General features: G+C 46.6%; 1 protein-coding gene across 1 annotated transcript in view; it reads left to right on the top strand.

Moving 5' to 3' along the window:
• efnb1 (ephrin-B1) overlaps positions 1–21,267 on the top strand; it is a 55,316-nt gene that overhangs the window by 8,325 nt on the left and 25,724 nt on the right. Inside the window, exon 2 of the mRNA XM_034597202.1 lies at positions 15,947–16,224. Within this exon, the coding sequence (XP_034453093.1) occupies positions 15,947–16,224 (278 nt within the window). The remainder of the gene's footprint in view (positions 1–15,946; positions 16,225–21,267) is intronic.

The raw sequence follows: 21,267 nt of genomic DNA, 5'->3' as shown, positions 1-21,267 counted from the left end.
TGTGGTATGGAAGCCTCCCTTTCCCAAGGGACACCCCCTGTAAGTGTGTCACCGTGGCAGACGGGCGGACTGTACCAGCCCCCCTCCCCCATGTTAATTATAAAGCATCATAATCCATCTATGGCATACAGAGGCAGGACATGGAGACTATTAGGGGGAGCATGGAAATGGCACAGTGTATAATCCTCAGGACTTTACCACTATTAGGCTCCCCAGGCATCGAGCGAAAAACCACTAATTTCTCCGGTAATCTAACTTGAGCAGTCCCTCTCTTGCTCCGTCTCTCGGAGTGTGTGTCCCAAATTCTCAGATGTTTCTGGAGGTTTGATTTATCTTTATCTTTATTCCCCCCCGACTTCATTTTTTTCCCACCATGCCCACAGGCAAGAGAGACAGCACCAAAAGCCTTCTAGTTTGTGTATGTGTGTGTGTGAGTGTGTATGCATGCCTCCGTTAACCCATTCTGCCAAGTCTTGGCTGAGCCTTTTCTAAGCAAACTCCCAGCATGACCCCAGTCCCCCTTGTGCTGGTGAGAGGAGCTGGAAGAAAAGGCCTGTGGGACTCCCGCAGCTCCCAGGCCCGTCCCCGGCCCCTCCGTCCGCGAGGGCTGGGCCTGGGATTTGCCGCGCGCCGGGGCTCTGTGTGGCAGCTGTGACTGACGCTTCAATCGCCTCTCCCTGGGACACCCCAGTGCAACCCTGCATTCCCTTTCACACCTCGGAAACGGGGGGAAAAAGACAATTACACACATATTCAGCAAACCTCCCTCTCCCACTCTCCCCACAATCCTGCATCTCTGATGTACGGCCATTTACTAGATCTATAAAAAAAACACTTCTAAAGTTTCCTGCGCTCTTGCAAATAACTCTCCCTGAAAACAAATTACAAATGAGTTTATTTTGTCTGGACAGCCTGTCTGCAGTTTCATTATGTATTTAAAGTTACTCTTTTTATTTGATATTTTCCGAGTTGTCCTTTCCCTAAGTAACACTATAACTCAGCTATTTCCTCTGCATTTCCCCCAATTTTAGAAAATGTAAGTCATGGAAAAAGATTTGAGCCTTAAAGTGGAGTTAATGCTATCATGTATGGGTTGTCAGTAAATCTAGTTTCTCTGGGCCATTGAAGCAGGACTCGTAAGCCAGCGGGATTTAAGTCTCTTAATTGAATTATTTTGATTGCCGACTTGATTGATGGAGTCAGATGTGGAGCGTTTTCCATGAGTTTTTGTGCGACTAATTCTTCTTCCAATAGAGCCCTACCAGACAGATACAATGGGGGAACCTGCAATCAATCACGACTGCAACCCCAAGCATTTGTCCGGGGTGAAATGTGCCTGCCATCAGGTCCGAGTTCCACAAGCCATCCAGACAACGTAAAACCAACAATGACATCAGATAGTAGAGCTCCTCTAAAGTCTAATCTTCCCATAATGCCATGCTAAACCCCACAGAGACCACGGCAGGGAAAGGCTTTTTTATGCCCCAGCACCGCTCCTCCTCCTCCTCCTCCCATGGCCTGTGGCTGTATGTGTGTGTGTGTCCATGCATGTTGGGAAGAAAAAGAATTCATGAGTGAATGAGATGTCACTGTCAGACTCTGGCCTCCACATGAATCCTCTGCAGAATGGCCATATTGGCAGCTTGTGTGTGTTGAGTGAGAGAGCCTGTTGGGGTCTGCTGTCCCCCACACCCCCCCTCCACGTAGACTCCTCGCGGCCGTGATTGGAGCACGGCGGGGCACAGGTCTATATTTCATCCTATTCATATGAGGGAGGCCGTTTCATCTCCCACACACATGTTCCCCATTAGATGTGTGTGTTTATTCTCCCCCATGATGTGCTCGGGCACTGGAAGCCTCTCATCTCAGCGATATTGGAAGTAGAGAGCGAGAGTCTGCTAAAGCAAACACAATATCCTAAACCTCTCCGCTCACTTTATGAACTATGCAGAGAATAAGACTGAAGGCTTTCCGTCGACTCGATGTAATGAGTAACCGTGGTAGTTTTCCCTCTAAAAGCCCCGTAATATTATACTTCACACTGTGATTTTTAACTCGCTATAATCTTAATGTGCCGCACCAGCCCGCGCTCTGCCGTCTCATCTCCCATTTTCCCACTGCATTGCAAACTTTGACGATTTTTTGCTATTCTCCTCATCTGTCTCTCAACTCCCCTACTGTGAAACATGACAGGCCGAACCTCCACCCCATCACTCCTCTCTCCTCCTGTTCCGTCTCCGAGATGAAAGCTTCTCTTTGGAGACAAACCTCTGTGAGTCCTTTCTGTGTGCAACCGGGCCCGGGCCCGTGTTGCCGCTTTTAGGGGCTCTGTTTGCTGCATTTTCTGATTTATTTATACACCTCTGATTGTGGCACCTTGTGCACGACAGGAAACTCACAGTCAGAACCTTGCATGTGCATTATGCTGGCTGAGTCAAATTCGGGTTTGAAATATACATGAATGCATGAATATATTTATTGTCGAGAAGCCCCCTGTTCATCCGCCGGATTCTCATTTCCTGCAGTGGCCCTGCTCTGGAATGGAGTGGCGTGATCCTTGAAGGCGCTCCCCACATGCGGCCACCAAATAGAGCCGCCTGGTGCACCTCGCACACAATGGAATGGCGGAGGCAAGGGAAATGATTTGGCTCCTATCGGATTGGCTAGAGCCCTCTCTTCAAAGCACTGTGCCTGGCTGAGGCTTTAACCGGCCTTCTCTCTGCATTAGATGTGCGTCCTGTGATGAGCCTTTGAAGGGTGCGGGCAGCTCTGGCTGGGAGATTGCGATTGCATTGCACGGATGTTGGGGTTCGGGCCCCGCGCAGAGCGTAGCGAGCCTGTGGCTTCAGCAGGACTGCTGGAGCTGCTGCACGCTGCGTTGCCTAAGTAGGCCGGACTAAAACGTGTTGACCTGAAAGCCGCAATGTGACGAAGGAGCAGCTGCTGTGTCATGTTTGGATATACACACATGCACACATATATCACTACAGCGGAAGGTAGTGTGTCGATGTATATATATGTGTGTGTGTGTGTGTGTGTGTGTGTTCACTAGCTCAGGAGTCAGCTGTGGTTGGCTTGTGCAGATTAAGGTTTGAGTGTGCGTTACAGATGGCGGTAATAATGATCAGATAGCCCTTGTAATGGAGACGGCCCAGTTTGTAATGGCTTCCTAAAACAACACATGGAGCGTCTTTACGAGGCCACAATCCACCCGGTTATCACAGAGCAAACTGTGTGAATGAGAATAGCATCATGTCAAACAAGCTATTTATTAGCACACGCATCACACAGACGCACACACACACACATTTCATTTTTATACCGACAGCCTGTGTCTTCGCCGGCGCTCTGCTTGTTAAAGGCGAGTATTATCAGCGGAGACACAGACTCCCGCTGCACCAGTTAGGCCGTCCTCCCCTTTTTACATTCACTGTTAATGAGCCTAATGATGTGTGTCTCTGAGATTGCATCAGTCAATATGCTGTTCAATATGGGTTTTAGAAACCCACTGACAACTTAAGCATGTCCGCCTGGATAAGATCTACCATCCGACGGCAGGCAGGGGGGGGAAGAGAAAGAGCAACTAATTTGTCTTGGATTGGATGGGACATGTGTAGCTGTCTTTTACAATCACGGGCTGAGATCGTAAGCAGAGAATAGACGTGTCACTCACATTCTCTGATAAGAAGCTGCTTTTAAGGCTCAGCTGTGTAAGAAGAAAACACCGTGTCCCAGATAGAACAGCGTCTCGTGTGCTCTCTTCTATGGAGATCTATTGTGTGTTTGGTGTAAATTGTTTTCTGTTGTGCTCCCTTTTTTCCCCTTTCACTGGGGGGTTTGTTTCGGTTTCAACTTTTATGTTTCATAAGGGGATTTAGCCGGAGTTTTGTTTCAGTTTATGTCAGAAGGTATTTAAGATGTTAGAGAACAGGGGGAACTTTAGCTCCGTGCTTTGTCAGAGAGTTGCAGCAGGAGTTCAACCTCCGTCTACTGATTACAGATGTGCCCTTTTCACTGCGGAACATTTTCCCCTCTCTATATTTGGCTTATTATTTTTAGTCACGTTAGTTTTCAACACAAGTTACCTTCCTTTACTTTTTATATTTAGCTTACTGCGCTATTTGCTTCTTCTATCCGAAAAGAAAAGAGTCAGCAGAGACCCCGGTGACACAGAAAAGCTGTTTCTTTCATAAACCACAGTGCGTTTGATTGATCTGTCCTTTGGTCTTGATCCCTGGGCTCGGCTGATTAAACCTATCCATCAGCTCCTCTTATCAGCTCCCTCGCAGATCGACTGCAGGACACCGAACTAAAACCCCTGTATTGTTGCTACACAGAAAAAGTCAAAGGCTAAGGACAGGGAGGGGAGAGTTTTACCAGCACTCGTCTCTTCAAGGCCCTATGAACAAAGACGGAAAAATCCCCACCATGTTGTTTTAGAGAAAATAGCTCCAGTTAAAAAAAGGTTATGAGATAAGTATCTCTCACGTTACTCACACACATTTGTATAATTGTGCTGCATATGTTGGAGTGACCTCTAAATGAGGTCAAACAGAAGCATTGCAGATTGTGACAAGAGTGTTTCCCCTCTGGAGGGAAATCAGAAAGTAATGTTTCCTGTCCGCAGAGTGTCAACTCCCCGCTAGTGATGTGACCCTGCCCCCCCGGTCACAGCTCGCTCACAGACATCAGGCAGATAATGACATTTCTTTCACTGACAGGCTGTCATTCACTCGCCTGTTGCAAGCTTTGAGTCACACACACACACATACACACACACACACACACACACATTCTTGGACGTATATATGTGCAGGCATGCTCGCGGACTTGCTGGAAAACAAGGGCAGAAAGGCACGGTCGGCGTTATGAACCGTTTGAATGATTTGCAAGTCAAATGGGCGGTTTCATAAGACACGCCTGTTATTTTCTGAAATAAATTGCTGCTTCTCATCGTCCGGGTGACTGTTAAAGCAAATACATCAAGGCTACTAAAAACGTGGATGATTGAATGTCACTTTGCTCTCATTTATCTGCAAGCATCTATTACCATCATGTTGACACGTCTATGAAAGCAGCAGCGTGATAAGCCAACAGATGGGCTTTTAAAACTCACAGATGCATGATTTTGGGACAGTTTGTAAAAGATAAAACCCTCTATATCTTTTTTTTTTGCATATCTTAAACTTCTTAAACTGCATTGATTTACATCCTTAACATCCAGAAAAAAACATTTCACATAGTTGGAGATAAACACAGACTTTTATGGTGGATAACAGTCACAGCCTGCGTGCTGGTTTATCGTGACTTTACAGCATGTCTAAATCAGATAGTGCTGAAGTCTGCAACTCGCTGTCTTATCGTGAGATAATCGACCTGAGTTTACGTAGCCCCGATTTCATGTTGAAAGAAGATAGTTTATTGAAATCCTGTTGCAGCATGCCCTGCAGAAGCAGGTGTGGACCTGCTGCTGGCTCGCCTGTTTGCCACTAAGGATTTCTGTGTGTGTGTGTGTGTGTGTGTGTGTGTGTGTGTGTGTGTGTGTGTGTGTGTGTGTGTGTGTGTGTGTGTGTGTGTGTGTGTGTGTGTGTGTGTGAGTGAACCTTCCCCAAATGCTAGGCGGCAGAAGTTGCCTGCATGGCACATTCATTAACCTGGTATCTAACTAATCTCCTGGCTAATTCATTTAGTCCTCCCAGGACTCCTGTGTATTAATATCCTCTATGTGCTGCCGCTCATGGGCGCTGCAGTAGGAGCGTAGCCATGGCGATGATTGTGTCATTATTTTGCAGTCAGATGAGTGATATCCCAGAGGGCTGTAGCTGGGTTGTCCAGGCCAGTCGAGAGGGCCTGATTAGAATTGCAAATGGACGCCAAGTGTTGTGTTTATTGTGTGTCTCAATATTGGAGACAATCAGGCGAATCAAAGCCCTCAGCTGGAGAGATGGGACCGAGGCACGGTGGGCCTCTCTGGTTGGCACCATGTCCTCAGTGCTTGCGCAGTGCTTCCTCCCCCTTGCTCCCTCTCTTCTTCCTCTTCTGTCTGTGTCCCCCTCTCTCCCGGTCGACTTTGTCGTGTGTGTCGCTCCTGAAGTACGTGGACACAGCTGGAGAAGGAGAGACGAAGAGAGAGCCACTAAATCTAGTGCACTCAATCATCTGTAGTGTGGCGCTCCTCTCACACAGCTGAGAAATATTAAAGACGCTTTATGATAATGAAAGTGCTGGCGACAGACATAAATATCAGAGGCAAAGTGCTGAAGGATTAAAATGTCTTGTACGTTTGCTCATAACACAAATTTGTCATTGATTTCATGGCTCCCTGAATCGTTAGAGACAGAATTATCAGCTTTTCATCAGCGGAATTCCTTTTTTTCCCCCTGTGTGTGATGAGGAATATCGAGCCCCGGCACATATTTAAGAGGAATATTCAGCATGCATTGCTGTCCTCGAGCCTCACAAAAATAAGAAGCCTGTTGGCAGCATGCCTGTGTTGTGGCTGGGCGACAGACTGTGGTGCAAAGTGCCCCAAACACATTTTCTCCGCAAATTACTTGTGAATTGTTCTTCCTCGGCGATTGGCCATTACCCTGATATTGACTCTGTGTTTGTACAGGATTCAGCGAAATCCATCTGAAAGCCATCCAGTGCTGTTGTGCGAGACAGGAAACTAGTGTTTTAGCTCACCGTGTAATTCACTCTGTCAGTCGCACACAGAGAGGCCTATCTTCTCTTGTTTCGCTACTGTTGGCTTGTGAAGAATGTGTGTGTGTATATATAATGTACATGCACATGCAAGAATTTGTGTGTCTGTGTGAGTGTGTTTGTGCGCTCATGCATATGTCCCTGCTCGAGCACAGGATAATTCCTCAGGTCATACATGCTCCCCATATAGCACTGCATGACCAGTCACAACAGGCATATGTGAGGCCCAGGTACGGGCATGCCCAGTGAGCTACGGGGGAAATGACTGTTTAAAGCTACGTTTTATTGCACCACACACGTTCTCTCAAGCCCCGGCCGCTGTAGGCCAAATGAATAACTAATTTAAGAGGAATGTGTTCGCACTTGACGGAAATCCCTTAGATTTACTGGGAGCTCTCACCGTGACTTGTGAGCGAAAGAGAGAAAGGGCCTGCAGCCGCCATAAAGACTCACATGTCTGACATGATATGATCAAGAGTCACCGGTCTTGAAAGGCAACAGTCGATGCTTGTGGGACTGGAGGAGCAGCAGCGGCAGCGGCAGCGGCAGCCCACTTGTTTGGACAGCGCTGTGTGTGCCGTTGAGCTTGACGAGCAATTGATGAGAGATTGTGTGTGTGTGGAGAGACAAAAAAAAGAATGGTTGAGAGGGAGAGTGTGTGTCAGATCGCCAACGTGGCTGTTTGTGAGTGTGTGAAACCGAGGAGAGAGTTCATGGGGTGACATCTCGTCAGCTGTTTGACTTTCCCAGTTTCCCAGGGAAGCAGTTTCAAGAACAATGCAGAAGAAAAACCACCAACCACCGACAATTGAAATGCCACAAAAAAAAAGCCCTGCGCTGTTTGTTGGTGACTGAATTATTGCCGTCGCTTTAGACTGGAGACAGGGGGGGGGGGATGTGTGAGCGACTGCGCTGGGCCTGTAGCAGACACATATCACCTACCGGACTCGTCTACCCATCCATCTCCTATATGGCGCTCCTCACAATAACAGGAATACATTAAAAAATAGTGAGTCAGGAGGGAAGGCGACGCAAGATAAATATTGTGTTTGTATTTTCCCTCCCTCTCCCTTGCAAATGTCTCTCACACTGACATATGAACAATGGAAGTATTTTGAACTTTGCTGCATGCTATCTTTTTTACTTCTGGATTCAGAGCTGCGCTGTCAAAGCCAGACGTATTCTGACTGAGATTGATTGATTTGCTTTTCTGTGCGCCGTTGTCTTCCCTTTGTTCTCCAAGGAAGCCTTTTGGTTTCTCTCCAGTGCTCCAGACTTTCTGTAGCTGTGTCACATTAACACCTGTTAACAACACACAGACTCATAAAATATCGATTCAGGCCCCCTTTGATCGTAAAAAGTGTGGCCATAAAATTCAGCAGGTTATTTCTATATTCTGAGAAGAGAAGAAAACCAAATCTTTTTCTGCTCTCTTGGAAGGCAGGGGGCAGGCAAAGAATAAATATCCCTTCAAGGAAATGTCTGTATCAGCTTTCTTGCCAAGTGCTGGATGAGAAGATTGCCATAAGTCTCATGTCTGCACACTAAAGCCACAGTTAGCTTAGCTCAAAAACTGGAAACACGTGAAGCAGCTAGCTCTAGCACCTCTAAATCTACTAATTAATAAGCTATACCTCATTTGTTCAACGTGCTCGAAATTCCACGTTGTGGTGTTGCAGGCAGCGCTCGCAGGCGTATTCTGTTACCCACCGGTGGAGCCTGTTTACCCTTGTTTCCAGTGTTTATGTTCAGCTAACAAGCTGCTGGCTCTAGCTCCAATTTTTTGGAGCCTCACAGATATGACAGCGATATAAATTTTTGAGAACTTGGGAAAGAACGCAAATAAACATATTTCCCCACCAAGTCAAATCATTCCATCAAAACCGGCCTCATTAGTAATGGGTGTCAGGTTTGTTTGGGAGACGTCTTCGCTGATTTGATCCCCAGATGTGTCAGCACCAAATTACTGTCATGCGGGGCCAAATAGAAGGTTTGAGTCGTTGAGCACCAGTTAGAAAAATTAAGCAAACTTAAGCCACAAGCCGTAGCCTGTCCCTCCTCCTCAATAAGCTTTTCCCTTTGCTTCATTATTCAGCGTAAAACTGGGATCCCCCGACTAAATTTGAACCACACGGAGATAGGAGGCCAATTGTTAAAAATTGAATTTAACCATGACTGGCTCTATCTAAGCCCGACTCAATTGTCTACAACATGGAGTTGTGCGAGTGTGTGTTGTAAGCGTGCATGCTTGTGCGTGTTTATTCGCACAGTGTGATGTGCTTATTGAGTAGCGACGTTAATGGGCCGTGTTTTGTCTGTGGAATGCTTTCTGAGGGCTTATCAATACGGTTGGAGATAGACAGCAGCAAATGGCCGCTGGTTAACAACACGGGCAAGCTGCGTGGGTTTGATAATGGTTATGATTCTTTTTCTCTCTAGTTTCGTCTTCGCTCCCCCAAGTGGGAGTGAAACACAATCGGGTGAGTGTGAGACACGCTATTGTTCATCTGGGAGGTTTCTCCTGCGTTCGCTCGCCTCCTGCTCTGCTCGGCACTGATTACAACCTTGCATCCTGGTCCAGATCTGGACTCTCGCCTCTGCAGCTCCAAGTCCCGGGGGGGATTCCTCTCTCAAGGACTGTCCAGCTTCCCGACCAACGCACACACACACACACACACACACACACACACACACACCACACACACACACACACACCACACACACACACACCACACACCAGCTCTGGGTGTCTGGCCCACTAACACACACCCTCAGCATGTATGGCATGTACGTGGCACACGTATATCTGCACACACAGTCGCACAAACTCGCTCACACATACAGTGGGCTCGGGCCAGGCGGGTTTGGCAGCGAATGTAGACTGGGCCTGTGGAGAGATCTTTACGGAGCATGCAGAGCCCATCTGTGGCTGCTCCTCGGTGATGGGAGGCAGCTGGCTGTGTGTGAGTGTTTGTGCATGTGTGTGTGTGTGTTGTGTCATGGCCAGGGTAGGAATTAGGCAAGGAGGAAGGAGGCTTGTGTGTGTTTGGGTCACAGATCAACACCAGAATGAGGCTAAACTCGAGCTGAAACGGACCCAAGCTCTCCTGTCTTATCCAGATCTCCTCTCCTCTCCTCTCCTCTCCTCTTCTTCTCCTCTTTTACCCGCCAGCTGGAAGAGCTCAGTCCCTGGGCTCCAGGATGAATAAGTGGAGACGCAGAGAGCAACAGTCTGGGCCTTCTCCCGCTGTCAGTGATACCGTGGATGACGTTCAATCACGACCGCATACACCCGCGCTCGCTTAACTCCCCTGCTCTTAGAGAGGGATGGGCTCTGCATTGACGGAAACCACAGAGGCCATAAGAAGAAACAGATTATGCTCTTTCTCCTCCCTAATGACTTCTGACACTCCTCTCGCTCGACAGTCCCCCTCAGCTTGTTCGTCGAGCAACAACGTCCACTTCTGTCCTCCTTGTGGCAGGGCCATCTGGGTGTCATCTTGTTAGCTCATTATGGCCGCCGATGGTGCGATGCTAACCCCTCATGTGACAGTGATCGAGGGCAAGCATACTGAGCCTGTTTGGTGAACATGAGAGGTGTGTGTCAGCCGGGCTCGTGTGTGTGTGTGTGTGTGTGTGTTGAAACTCGCCCTGTGCTATGAGTCACACTGAATCTCATTTGCTGTGCATGCCAGCCTGTTGACTGAGCTAACTGAAGCTAGTGTGTGTTTGTCTGTGTGTGAGAGAGAGAGGGTGTCTGTGTTCACACGTACAAAAGCAGTTCTCTGCAGGGTGGAATTCAGGATATTCTGTCTGTCTTTTTTGCCTCTGACATCTTCATTTATGTCGCTCTAATGGGGACAGCCCGGAGGGGGAAAATACCGAGCTTTTCTGCTTTTCAGCAAGTCGACGTTGCCAAGTCTGGTCTACTGGAGTTTAAATGAAACTTGGAGTGAGTTTATAGTTTATCCAATACCACTAACCCGTTGGCGAGTTCGTCCTGCTTTTCTATAATAAGGGTCAAATCCTTTCTGCTTTGCTAAACAGTTCTGGAGCCAGATGGGCCTTGTTTTGCTTAATTTCAGGATCCCTGTGTTTGTGCGTGTGCCTCTTCCCGTGTTTGTGTGTGTGTGGCCTGCACGGGCATTGAGGCAACTTGTTTACTGTGAGGAAATCGGTGTGTGTACACTCTGGGGCGTGTGTTTATGCATGTGAGTTTATAGTCAGGACTTCCTAAGAACATCTGCCCCCTGCCTGACAGAAGCCACCTCTGTATACAAGCACTGGGGCCGAGCCGCTGGCGACGAGCGCACACGTGTGACCAGGTCACCTTCCCGCTGCAACGCTTCAAACACTAGAGGGAGACCGGTTCCAGATCTGCTGGTGATATACTGCTGACGCTTCGCATTGATCGACAGCATTATAGATGTGGCAAATTTCTCTGGAGCATTACAAACACACTGACAGTTTGATGATACATGTCTTCTCTTTCCCCCCGGGTATGAAATGATCACACTGTGTCAACTGCATTCAGTGGTTCTTAACCACATATCAAGAACGGAGCCATTTCAGAAGCCGCCTTTTGAATGTTTCCATTGTGAGGCCCGAGCGAGCGTGCAGTCTCTATCTTGATGGATCTGAAAGCAGTTTAGGGCCGAAACAGTCACTGCTTGCGGACGATTATTTAATATTGATTGACTTGAATGAGAGCCGGATGTGTTTGTAGCCTGTGATTACACACAACATAGACCGCCTCAGGCAAGCGAAGCTTTAAATCCCCACAGCTATACATATATAAATTGCACAAGAGCTCAGCGGCAATACTCTGCATAACACAGCTTTGTGTTCTTTACAGACTTAAGTTTAACTCCCGTCATGTGGGAGAATTACTGTAATGTTCCATGAGAGGCCATGAAATCTGTCTGAAGTGTAAGCCTATAGAATATTGATTGAGATGGCTGTGAATATGGCGTCCGTATGGAAAGTGGCATCTGTAATAACAGGAGGGAAGCAGCCACGCTGATTTTGAGGATAATCTAAGAGAGGAATCATAATCGGTGAGGGAACCCTTTTCCTGGTGTGATAATTATCTTGCTGATAGCGAGGGGAATAGAGAGTCTATTGTGGTGATGATTGTGTGTGAATGTGTGTTGGTTTTTGCAAGGCGCAGTCATGTGCTTTAACGGCAAGAGACAGAAATAGAGAAAGATCAGTTTGGCTTCAGAAAAGAGACAGAAACTAGTGGTACCTAGATCAGGGTGGTTTCCCTGGTCAAGATGGATTTCCCAGTATACGCAGTAGAGGATACTTGATTTTAATTGATATGTATGGAATGTTCATGCTGCCACTCAGGAAGAACAAATCAATTTGACACCATTCTGTTGATATGAGCCGCCTCTTGCCTCTTTCTCTGGCAGTTCCTGTGCCTCGGGTCCATCTATTCAGCGGTCGAGGCTGCCTGCCAGTGCAGTGCTCGGGGCAGAGGCCTGAGTTGACTGGACGGGGGTGGAGAGCACTGGGGGGAAGGGCCGGTTTGAGGCTCTGTAAGGGGCTTTGAGTGGGCCTTAGTGTAGGCGGCGTTTTATATGAAAGTCGGTGAGGGCACGGCGCTTGAATAGGGGCGGCTGGGAAGTTGGGCTGGGAAGGTCCAGGATGCACCCCACAGTGCTTTTGTGTGCTCTCACATCCGTGTGTGTGTATGGGAGGTGGTGGGGGGGCGAGTGTAGCATATGTGAGATCATGTGCTCATATTCACCAGTGGAATGTAAAAAGAAAGAGGAGGGGGGGGCGGCTCTCCTCTCGCCTCGCTTTTCCTCCACTCCGTTGTTTTCTGTTCCCACTCCGCTGGGCTGCAGCGTTAGGTCTGTTTGTGTAAGCTCTTTACAGGATTGAGCGCGATGTGGAGCGGTCCAGATGAAACAAAAACCAACCTCATTTGGTTGTTTTGAAAATGATTCTCTTTATTTTGTTTGGTCCGGGCAGATCCACCTCGTTTGACATGAGGGGGATAAAGGGTCCCTCGTGTTCGGGGTCATTTCCCAGAAACATCGTTTGTATCTGCTCGGCTCTTCCTCTGTGCTCTCAAACTTCTTTCATCAACAGGTTTTAAAAAGTCTCCAGACAACTTGAATGAAAGATGCAATTCAACCTCCCTTTTCCCCCCTTTTCCCTTTTCGACCTCCTCAAAAGTACAATAATCTTCAGTCACTCGTCTCCTCCTCTCCATTGCGTGGCTGTGTGTAGCACCGGAGTGGTGCTGATTAAGCCAACAGAGAGACAAACGGGAGACAAAGTCCCAGCCCACCAGTTTAGTTTCGCATCCTGGACTGGAGCTGGGCCGCAGCTTGCCAAGTGTAGGGCTTTTAAACTGGGCTAAACACTAATTGCTGCCCTATTTCTTTTATGTTGCTTCTTTCCCATCTGCGATGGCGCTTCCAGACCTCCACAGCAGCCAGAGCCTCATTATAGCAGACAGTTAACAAAGGCTGGGAAACAGAAGCAGAGAATTCACTTAGGATAGCTATCTAACCGCCAAATAGGAGGCCTGCTCGGAAAATTGAATCAATGACAGGGGGCCGGATTGTGATTAAATCCTTCAGGGATATTAAGATATTAAGATTTTGGGAATCTTAATTATTCATCTAAACTGTGGCGGCTCGCTTTGATAATCAAATAAATGGGATGTAAAACTGGGAAGTGGGTTTGTGAGGCTCTTTGTTCAAATTTGAAATGGATTATTTCAGTGGGAAAAAAGTTGCAGACAATTTCCCGACAAAGGAGCAGAAAATAGAAAACACCTACTTGTTGTGTGAAACAAATAGAGGTTTAATTTTGATGCACGTCTGGTCTTCCACACTTGTTTTTCTCAAGGTGTTTTTGTGTGTGTAGAGTGTGTGTGTGTGTGTGTGGGGGGGGGGGGAAGTGAGGTGGAGGGTGATGAAGGGGAGGTGGTGGGGGGGGGGGATAAGAGGAAAAAACAGAATTAGGGAAATGTTGAGGAGGTGAATGAGAGGGAAGGATAAAGCAAGAGGGAATGAGATTTCGGGCTAGAAATAGAGGGGGCTGAGATTGGGGGGGTAGAGGGAGGAATAGTGAGAAGGTGGGAAGAGGGAGGAGGGGGGGTGGTCAGCAACAAAGCCGAATGTTGCCATGGAAACTTGTTTATGCCTCACTGATGCATCTTGTAGATCCAATTAGAGGCTGATTGTGTCCATGTCTTCATAGACACACACACACACACACACACCACACACACACACACACACACATACAGATCAAAAAGTAGGTACGCTGAGCTTGTACAGACACACATGTGAGCCCACGGCGAGTGTTGTCGCTGAAAACTGGCAAAAATGTCGGTAGAGGTAGGACAAAGGATACCCCACATTCTTGCTCTTATCGGCCCTTGAATTAGCGCAGCCTACCCCCCCCGGCCCCCGGCTCATCCCCGCGAGCATCAGACAATAGCTGGGGAAATAACGTTTCACCCGCTTCCAAAGCTTCATACGAGAGCACATGCTTTCATGACATCATATTCAGAGGATGGCGGCGGGAGGGCGGCGGACAGGATTGTGACTGTTTTGCAAATTTCATTTTGCATTTATCTCTTTAGTGAATGAAGTAATTTATTTGGTGATGCCCCCTGTCCGAGAGGAATGCCCATGAATGTTGAAAAGGCCTTAATCCAATCATGTTCATTTTCATGGGGGGGTATTCCTTCAGAAAATGGGACTTTTTAAATGATCATTTTATTCCCACAATGGATGGCCGTTTGCCAGTGTTTAACATCAGAGCAGGAGGGATGGCGATCATAAGCAGCCCCCTCACACACACTCACACACTCGTCTATCAGTCTCTCTCAGGGGGCATCACGGTCTTCCCTTCCCCAGCCGCAGTCTGAGGAGTGAGTTATTTAGTGGTGAAATGATGTGTGTGATGATGAAATGAGAGGCCGTAGATAAGGTGAGATTGCTCTCAGAGAGAAAGAGAAAGAGACGGGGGAGGCAGAGAGAGAGGGACAGAGAGAGAGACCCTGCCCCTGATGTCTTGTTAAAACGTGAGGGATCAGAAAGAACAACAAATGCATTGCGCGCTTCTAAATCCTGCTTAAATCCGCTGGCATGGGCAGATCTAGCAGATAGCCCCGCTGCTGTGCTCGCTGTCTGCAACCACAACACACACATACACACACACACACACACACAAATACACACACGTACATAAGCACACCCGTGGTCAGTCCGGCTGTCTGGGTTAATGCTTGGCTAACTGGGACAGCAGAGCTGAACCATGTTGACATTTTAAGCCTCAACAAGTCCAGAACAATGATTCAGCCCGTCTGCCCCCCCCCCCACCCCGACCCCTCAGCCCCCCCCCCCCATCAGACCGCAACCTCAGCCTATTTTGCTGACCGAGTAGCAAACACACACACACACACACACACACACACACACACACACACACACACACACACACACACACACACACACATGGCGGGCTGGCATAAACATACACACCACTGCCCAAACACACTGCAAGCTCTCAGTGCACCGCCGCCCCCTCTCTTCACACACACTTACACACGCACACTGGGTCCCCTCCTGTTCCCCCCCCCCCACCTTTTGTGAATAAAAGAGAACAAGAGCTGATCTGATTGAGTTGGCAGCAGAGAGCGAGGTGGAGAGGTACAGTAAGGCCAGATGGATTATCTTAATCCTCTGGTGGATGATCATGGCAGAGGGAAGATGAACCAGGAAGCCTTAACCTCCCCACTGACCCCTGCGCACCTCTGAAGTAGAGGCAGCCCAGATATTGCGTCCAAGCTGCGGGGTCTTATATGGACCTCCGAAAAATATGAAAAAAGAATCCGCTGCATTCTTTGGACGTAATCCTATCTGTAGCCGCTCCTGTGGCGGCCATTTTGTGTTTGGCCATCTTGTTTCCCTCCTCGCAAACTTTTGGTATGCTTTGATTCGGCTCCAAGTATGAAAGGGAACTTTTAGAGGATTTGTGTGCCGCTCTGTTGAGTAACACTGAACAATGTCAAGCTGTTGCATGTAGAGATTTTGTGGGGCCAAATTAACTACGCTCTGCTAAAAGCCCAAGCCAGACAAATCTAAACCCATAACTCCTGTAGCTCAAAGTATTAAGACGGCATAAACTATTATTGAATTATGTGGCTGCTTTTTCCAGACTTTATAACGTGTGAGTAACAATTTGTCGCCTTTCTCTCATCCCCCAGGTTTGTGATTGGAAAGGGTCTGGTGATCTACCCAGACATCGGGGACAAGCTGGACATCATCTGTCCCAAGGCGGACCAGGGCAGAGAGTATGAGTTCTACAAGCTGTACCTGGTGAAGAGGGAGCAGGCAGAGAGCTGCAGTACAGTCCTCGATCCCAACGTCCTGGTCAACTGCAACAAGCCCGAGAAGGACATCAAGTTCACCATCAAATTCCAGGAGTTCAGCCCCAACTACATGGGTCTGGAGTTCAAGAAGAACGTGAACTACTACATCACCTGTAAGTTAAAAAACATGATTAATTGCTGATGTTTAGGCTTTTTAACCTTCATTTTACCAGAGGAACCTGACTGAGCAATCTGAATATGAATCTCTGCTTCACACTCAGTTACACACACTCACACCTGGGAGTTTCCAAGTAATCTCTTATTTCCATAGCAACGAGTGGGTCGTAAACAAGACGTGCCTTGGTTATGGCCGAGTTGGGTTAGATGTTAAACGCAAAAGTTTTGTCTTTGTTCTCTGTCAGTGAAAAGAAATTGGCAACGCACACTGCACACTTGATTGCTGCTTTCAGACTTGCACTGAACTGTGGATATTTCCCAGAAATTCTCATGTGAGAATACCGAATAAAAAGAATATAATCATCTCAGGATGAAAAAGAGGTGCCATACACGTAGGAGATGCCGACGACAGTGATAATGGTGATAATGACGGCGGTGTAGATGACTTTGAAGCATGTTTGGTAGAAAAATATCATCCTTTTCAGTATATTTATTCAGGAATTGTACAATTTCGAGGTACTTCACTGAAGTATTAAATTTTTACGCTGTACTTTTTGTTAACATGTTTGAGAGTAAAGGATTAGGGTTAGGAGTTAGATTAGGTAAGAAGGCAGCACACCATACGAGGAACACGGGGACAGAGGGGTTAGGGGTTAATATAATTCTACTGGGTTAACATTACTCACAGCTTGCTGAGCTGCTGGTAAAGTATGTTGAGGAGAAGGCGAGGAGGAAGCTCCCACAAGCCCTGCACTACTCTCAGAACAACTTTTAGCGCCACCTATTGTGGTCAGAGCACGGTGGAGCTGGCTGCTAACCCTCCTGCTTCTTTGTCTGGATCTTGGCATAGTCCTGTGCCAGGCTGACGACTTGAGGAAGTCTGTGGGCTACAGTCAATAAAATTAAAATTTAAACCCTTCAGAAAATCAAAGACATATTTAACCACAGATCTTCAACTGGTGATAAATAATGTGTGTCAAAACTGACTCACTGGAAAAATAAGAGGTAAGGCCTCTGGGGGATAGAGAAGCATTCCAGGCTTCAAAGTCAACTTCCCGCATCTGATTGCAGATGTTCACTGCCCACACCCGAAACAAGACGTTGCATGTGAATTGAAGTTTTGAAATATTTAGAGATTACAATCAGCATGACATAAGCATTTACTGTAAACTACTGTAATTGTCTAATTATAGTCTTACCAGCATCAGAATAGGCGTGACGTCCTCCACATCCAATTCATTCATTAGAAACAGGGTGGTGCGACACAAGCAGACTCCATTGTCCAAACCAAGCTTCTTATCTCTGTTACATTGTTTGCATTTGATCTGGTTAGTTTTAGTGTTTCTTAACTTTTTGCAGTAAGTGCATAAAGAACAGTCTTTCTGTTTGGATGGAGAACATAAATGAATCGGTTCACTTTGTATACATTATTGCCACTGTACCATCATTATGTTATTAATATCATAAAAATTAACGTCTTCCTTCATTTAGACATTACATTGTTCAAGGTGAAGCCTACAAACAGTCCCGTGAGCTGCTTCTGCTTCTTTTTATTCTTCTATTGTGTAATGCTGACTCACCTTCCTGATATTGGTCCAAAACTCCACCTTTGTGGCGACACGGAATTTTGGTCCGAGGTCCAACGCACCTTTCACACCTGTTTATTTGGTTTGGACTAAACTGAAAGTCCAAAGGTCTGAACCAAACAAAGGTGTGTGCCGTCGGTTTTCTCTCAGCGTACAAGATTGTTCATTTGTTTTTTGCCAGCTTCTTTCAAAACACCTGGAAATTATAGTTAAAGAAACTTGTCGTGGAAATTTATCATGAGATTTGAAATAATGAGTTTCTCAGACCGGAGTTGCCTTAGAGTTTTAATTATTAGCTCTGCAGAGGGTTACACAGCCAGCAACATGGCTCAGAGTGCAACCATGAGAAGTTAAAAAGGAAGGTTTTTATACAATGTGATAAAATGGGAAACAAAACAGAAAGCAGACAGGACCGTCTGCTGTCTGGCATCACTGTTACAGAAAGAGGAATCAAACCCAGCACACAGTTGCACAAATAAAGATCAACAGGTGTTGGAACTTTGAGGTTGCATCAGCTAAGTGCACAGAAAACAGTCAAAACAGTAGTAAGACATTGATCAGTGGAATTTTCCATTACAAACTCACAACCAAGATGCTGTTATTAGTCTTTAGACTTGTCTGCTTTTCTGCTTTTCATACATATTTATTGTATCACAATAAAGCCACAACCAAACTTTAAAGACAACACCCACATTTTCACTGGTATATGTAAGACGATGGACCTACGAGAACTCGAACGTGCTCATGAAACAAATTAACAGAGTGAACAAAGTTTTCGAAAAAATATCCCTTTTATTAGATAATAGGTTTAGAAAGACCTTTAAAACTGTGTATTGATGCATGCAAAACACTTTATACCAATACTTTTGGTCATCACAATCCCTTTAATGACATGTCATTATTGTTCACTGAGCTGAATCCACTGGTGTGTTTTGCAGTAAAAAATAAAGCTAATGACAACCTGTAGTTTTTTATAATTGTCAACAAATCCCATGAAATCACCAAAACCAAAGTCCTGGATCGACATGAGAAGTTTTTCTAAAATCGTACCATATGTTGTGGTCGATCCGGCCTGAGGATGTCCTCTCAGCTGGGGGGCTCCACTGCATCCGTAATTGATTCCTCTCTGAATCAATGAAATGATCAGAGTTGATTGAGATGTAATGTCTAAATTATAATGCAACCAGCCGTTCTTTAAGAACTGCTGGCACAGCGAGAAATCAATAGCGTCGCTGCAGGCCAGTTGGAAAAAACCACCACCAGTCTACTCTTATGAAGCCTAATAAATAATATTGTAAAACTGTGACACGATTAACCTTTCAATTTGGTAGAAGAGACATAAAACTCTTAATATATTAACCTCAACACGTGGAATGTCTTATGGATTTACTGCTTCCTTCCATGCTTCGGAGGATATAAAGTTACATCTCTCCTATCTTTAAATAAAAATGAAAAGGTAGCTTCTTTATATATATATATCATCTCCCAGTGAAGGAAAAGTGCACGGCAAATTAAATCTCATATATGTTTTTCTTTTGATCTGCGGCAGTTCAATCGATATTTGCAAACTCTCCCTCAAAGCCATAAATGCAGGGAAGCATGAAGCCGGTGATGTTATCGAGCAACAGGTTTTTTTTGGAGGGGGGGGGGGCTCCTGTGGCAAGATATCATATGGACTTATATTTCTTTGAACTTTATTACACCCACATGTATTTAGAAAACACCTTGGGCAATCTTGGCGTATGCTCAAACTTTCTCCTCGCCGGCTGTTAGCGGGGCTGCTCCACATATTGTCTCCTGATTACATCATAAATATTTTATCTGACTCCGATGACACGCACGTGGGAATGCGTCTTTACAACAGTGGGATCCAGCACCAAAAGCGTAAAGCATCAACTTTACCTTGATTTTGCTTTTTGTACAACACTCCCTTTGTGTCTCCGCTGAATTACAATATTCTTGCTGAGGGGAGTATTGTGCAAGTGCTAGAAACACTTAACACGGACTACATATCATTTCTGTGACTGTGAACTCATAAGAGAGCCGCTCGTAAATCCTTCACAGGGAAGGGAGCTGGTCGTGCAGGATCCGGCCTGATTGTGGATCATTATTAGGCTCGTATACTGTAACGTTCCTCGCGTCAGCAGTAATCGCGTGCAGTATTTGTCTTGGTATTATGTTAATGTTGTTGTCCTTTGCAACAGGAAGAGCTTGCTTTATTTATGCCACTGCAGCCTGTGCGCACACACCGCGACACACTTCATCTATCATTTAGATAATGGCCATGTGTGGATGCTGAATGTGTGTGTTTTTTCAGGAGGGGGGCAGCAAGCACCTATTTTCCTGTCCAATAGAGTCCTCATGTGTGTGTGTGTGTGCATATATATATATATATATATGCGATTGTGTGTGTTGAGGCCCCTTTAGGCCAGCTTATCCCCGCCTAGAAGATGTGAGTGTGTTATCCCACCGTCTCTGTTGGGGATGTGGTCCAGTCGGCCAGCAGAGCGGTGTAAATCTCCTCGGCCTATAAAGACCCGGCTTATCTGACCTGATTAACGGCCGAACGTGGCAGACACCGTTGTGAGACGAGAAGAAGATGCATAGGGAGTGGACATTCCACTGAATCTTCCAGCCGCCTTTTTCTCGTCCACCCCCGGTCTCCGCTCGGACTACGCGGCTCCGTTTGTCAATCATCCCCATCCCCCACCTAACTTTAGCTCTTTCCAAGGGGTAGAATAAGCAGCAAAAGGTGTGGGGTAAAGTAAGCAACAAATGGTGTGTGTGTGTGTTTATGTGTCCCGTGCCTTGGTGTCACCGCAGGGGACCCCCGTCCACTCGGTCCCGTCCATCCCGGCCCGACTCTTGACAGGAGTCATGGGGAGGGGACGGGGTTAAAGGTCAAAACTCATGGGTAAGGGGTCACAGAAACACAGCAGGGGGTCAGTAATGATAACCCTGCAGTGCACTGATCTAAATCCCAGAGCCAGCACCAGGTTGTGCTGTCCGTCATCACCCCCAACCCCCTATGTGCACACACACACACACACACACACACACACATGTATATATACATACATGTTACCGCCCTTCTGTGTATGAGCAGACAAACTGGTTGTATTTCATAGCGTTGTCTAAACACAGGATACAAAATGAGCTGTTTGTGAAGAAAATGGCCGCGCTGTGTTTAGGGGGTTAGTGGCAGGAGAGGAGTGATTTTAGACAGGAGCCTTTTAAGGCAAAAGGAAATATAATGGAGAAAATGAGCAACAGAGTGGGAAAGAAGGGGCACTCACATACATGTATATACAGACAGTCTTTGTCTGCAGCAGAGCCCTAAAAAAGTCCCTCCATTTTCTCTTTCATTTACCCCGCGTTGAAATAATGCTCCATGGCTGCTCGGTGATAGGTTTTCGGTGGTTAGCCGAGCCGGTGAGTCTCTGTTCTATATAA

The sequence above is a fragment of the Hippoglossus hippoglossus genome, chromosome 10 (genome assembly GCF_009819705.1).
Source record: "Hippoglossus hippoglossus isolate fHipHip1 chromosome 10, fHipHip1.pri, whole genome shotgun sequence".
NCBI classification, from domain to species: domain Eukaryota; kingdom Metazoa; phylum Chordata; class Actinopteri; order Pleuronectiformes; family Pleuronectidae; genus Hippoglossus; species Hippoglossus hippoglossus.
Note: the sequence above shows the minus strand (reverse complement) of the source record. Positions and strands in the feature narration are given on the sequence as shown.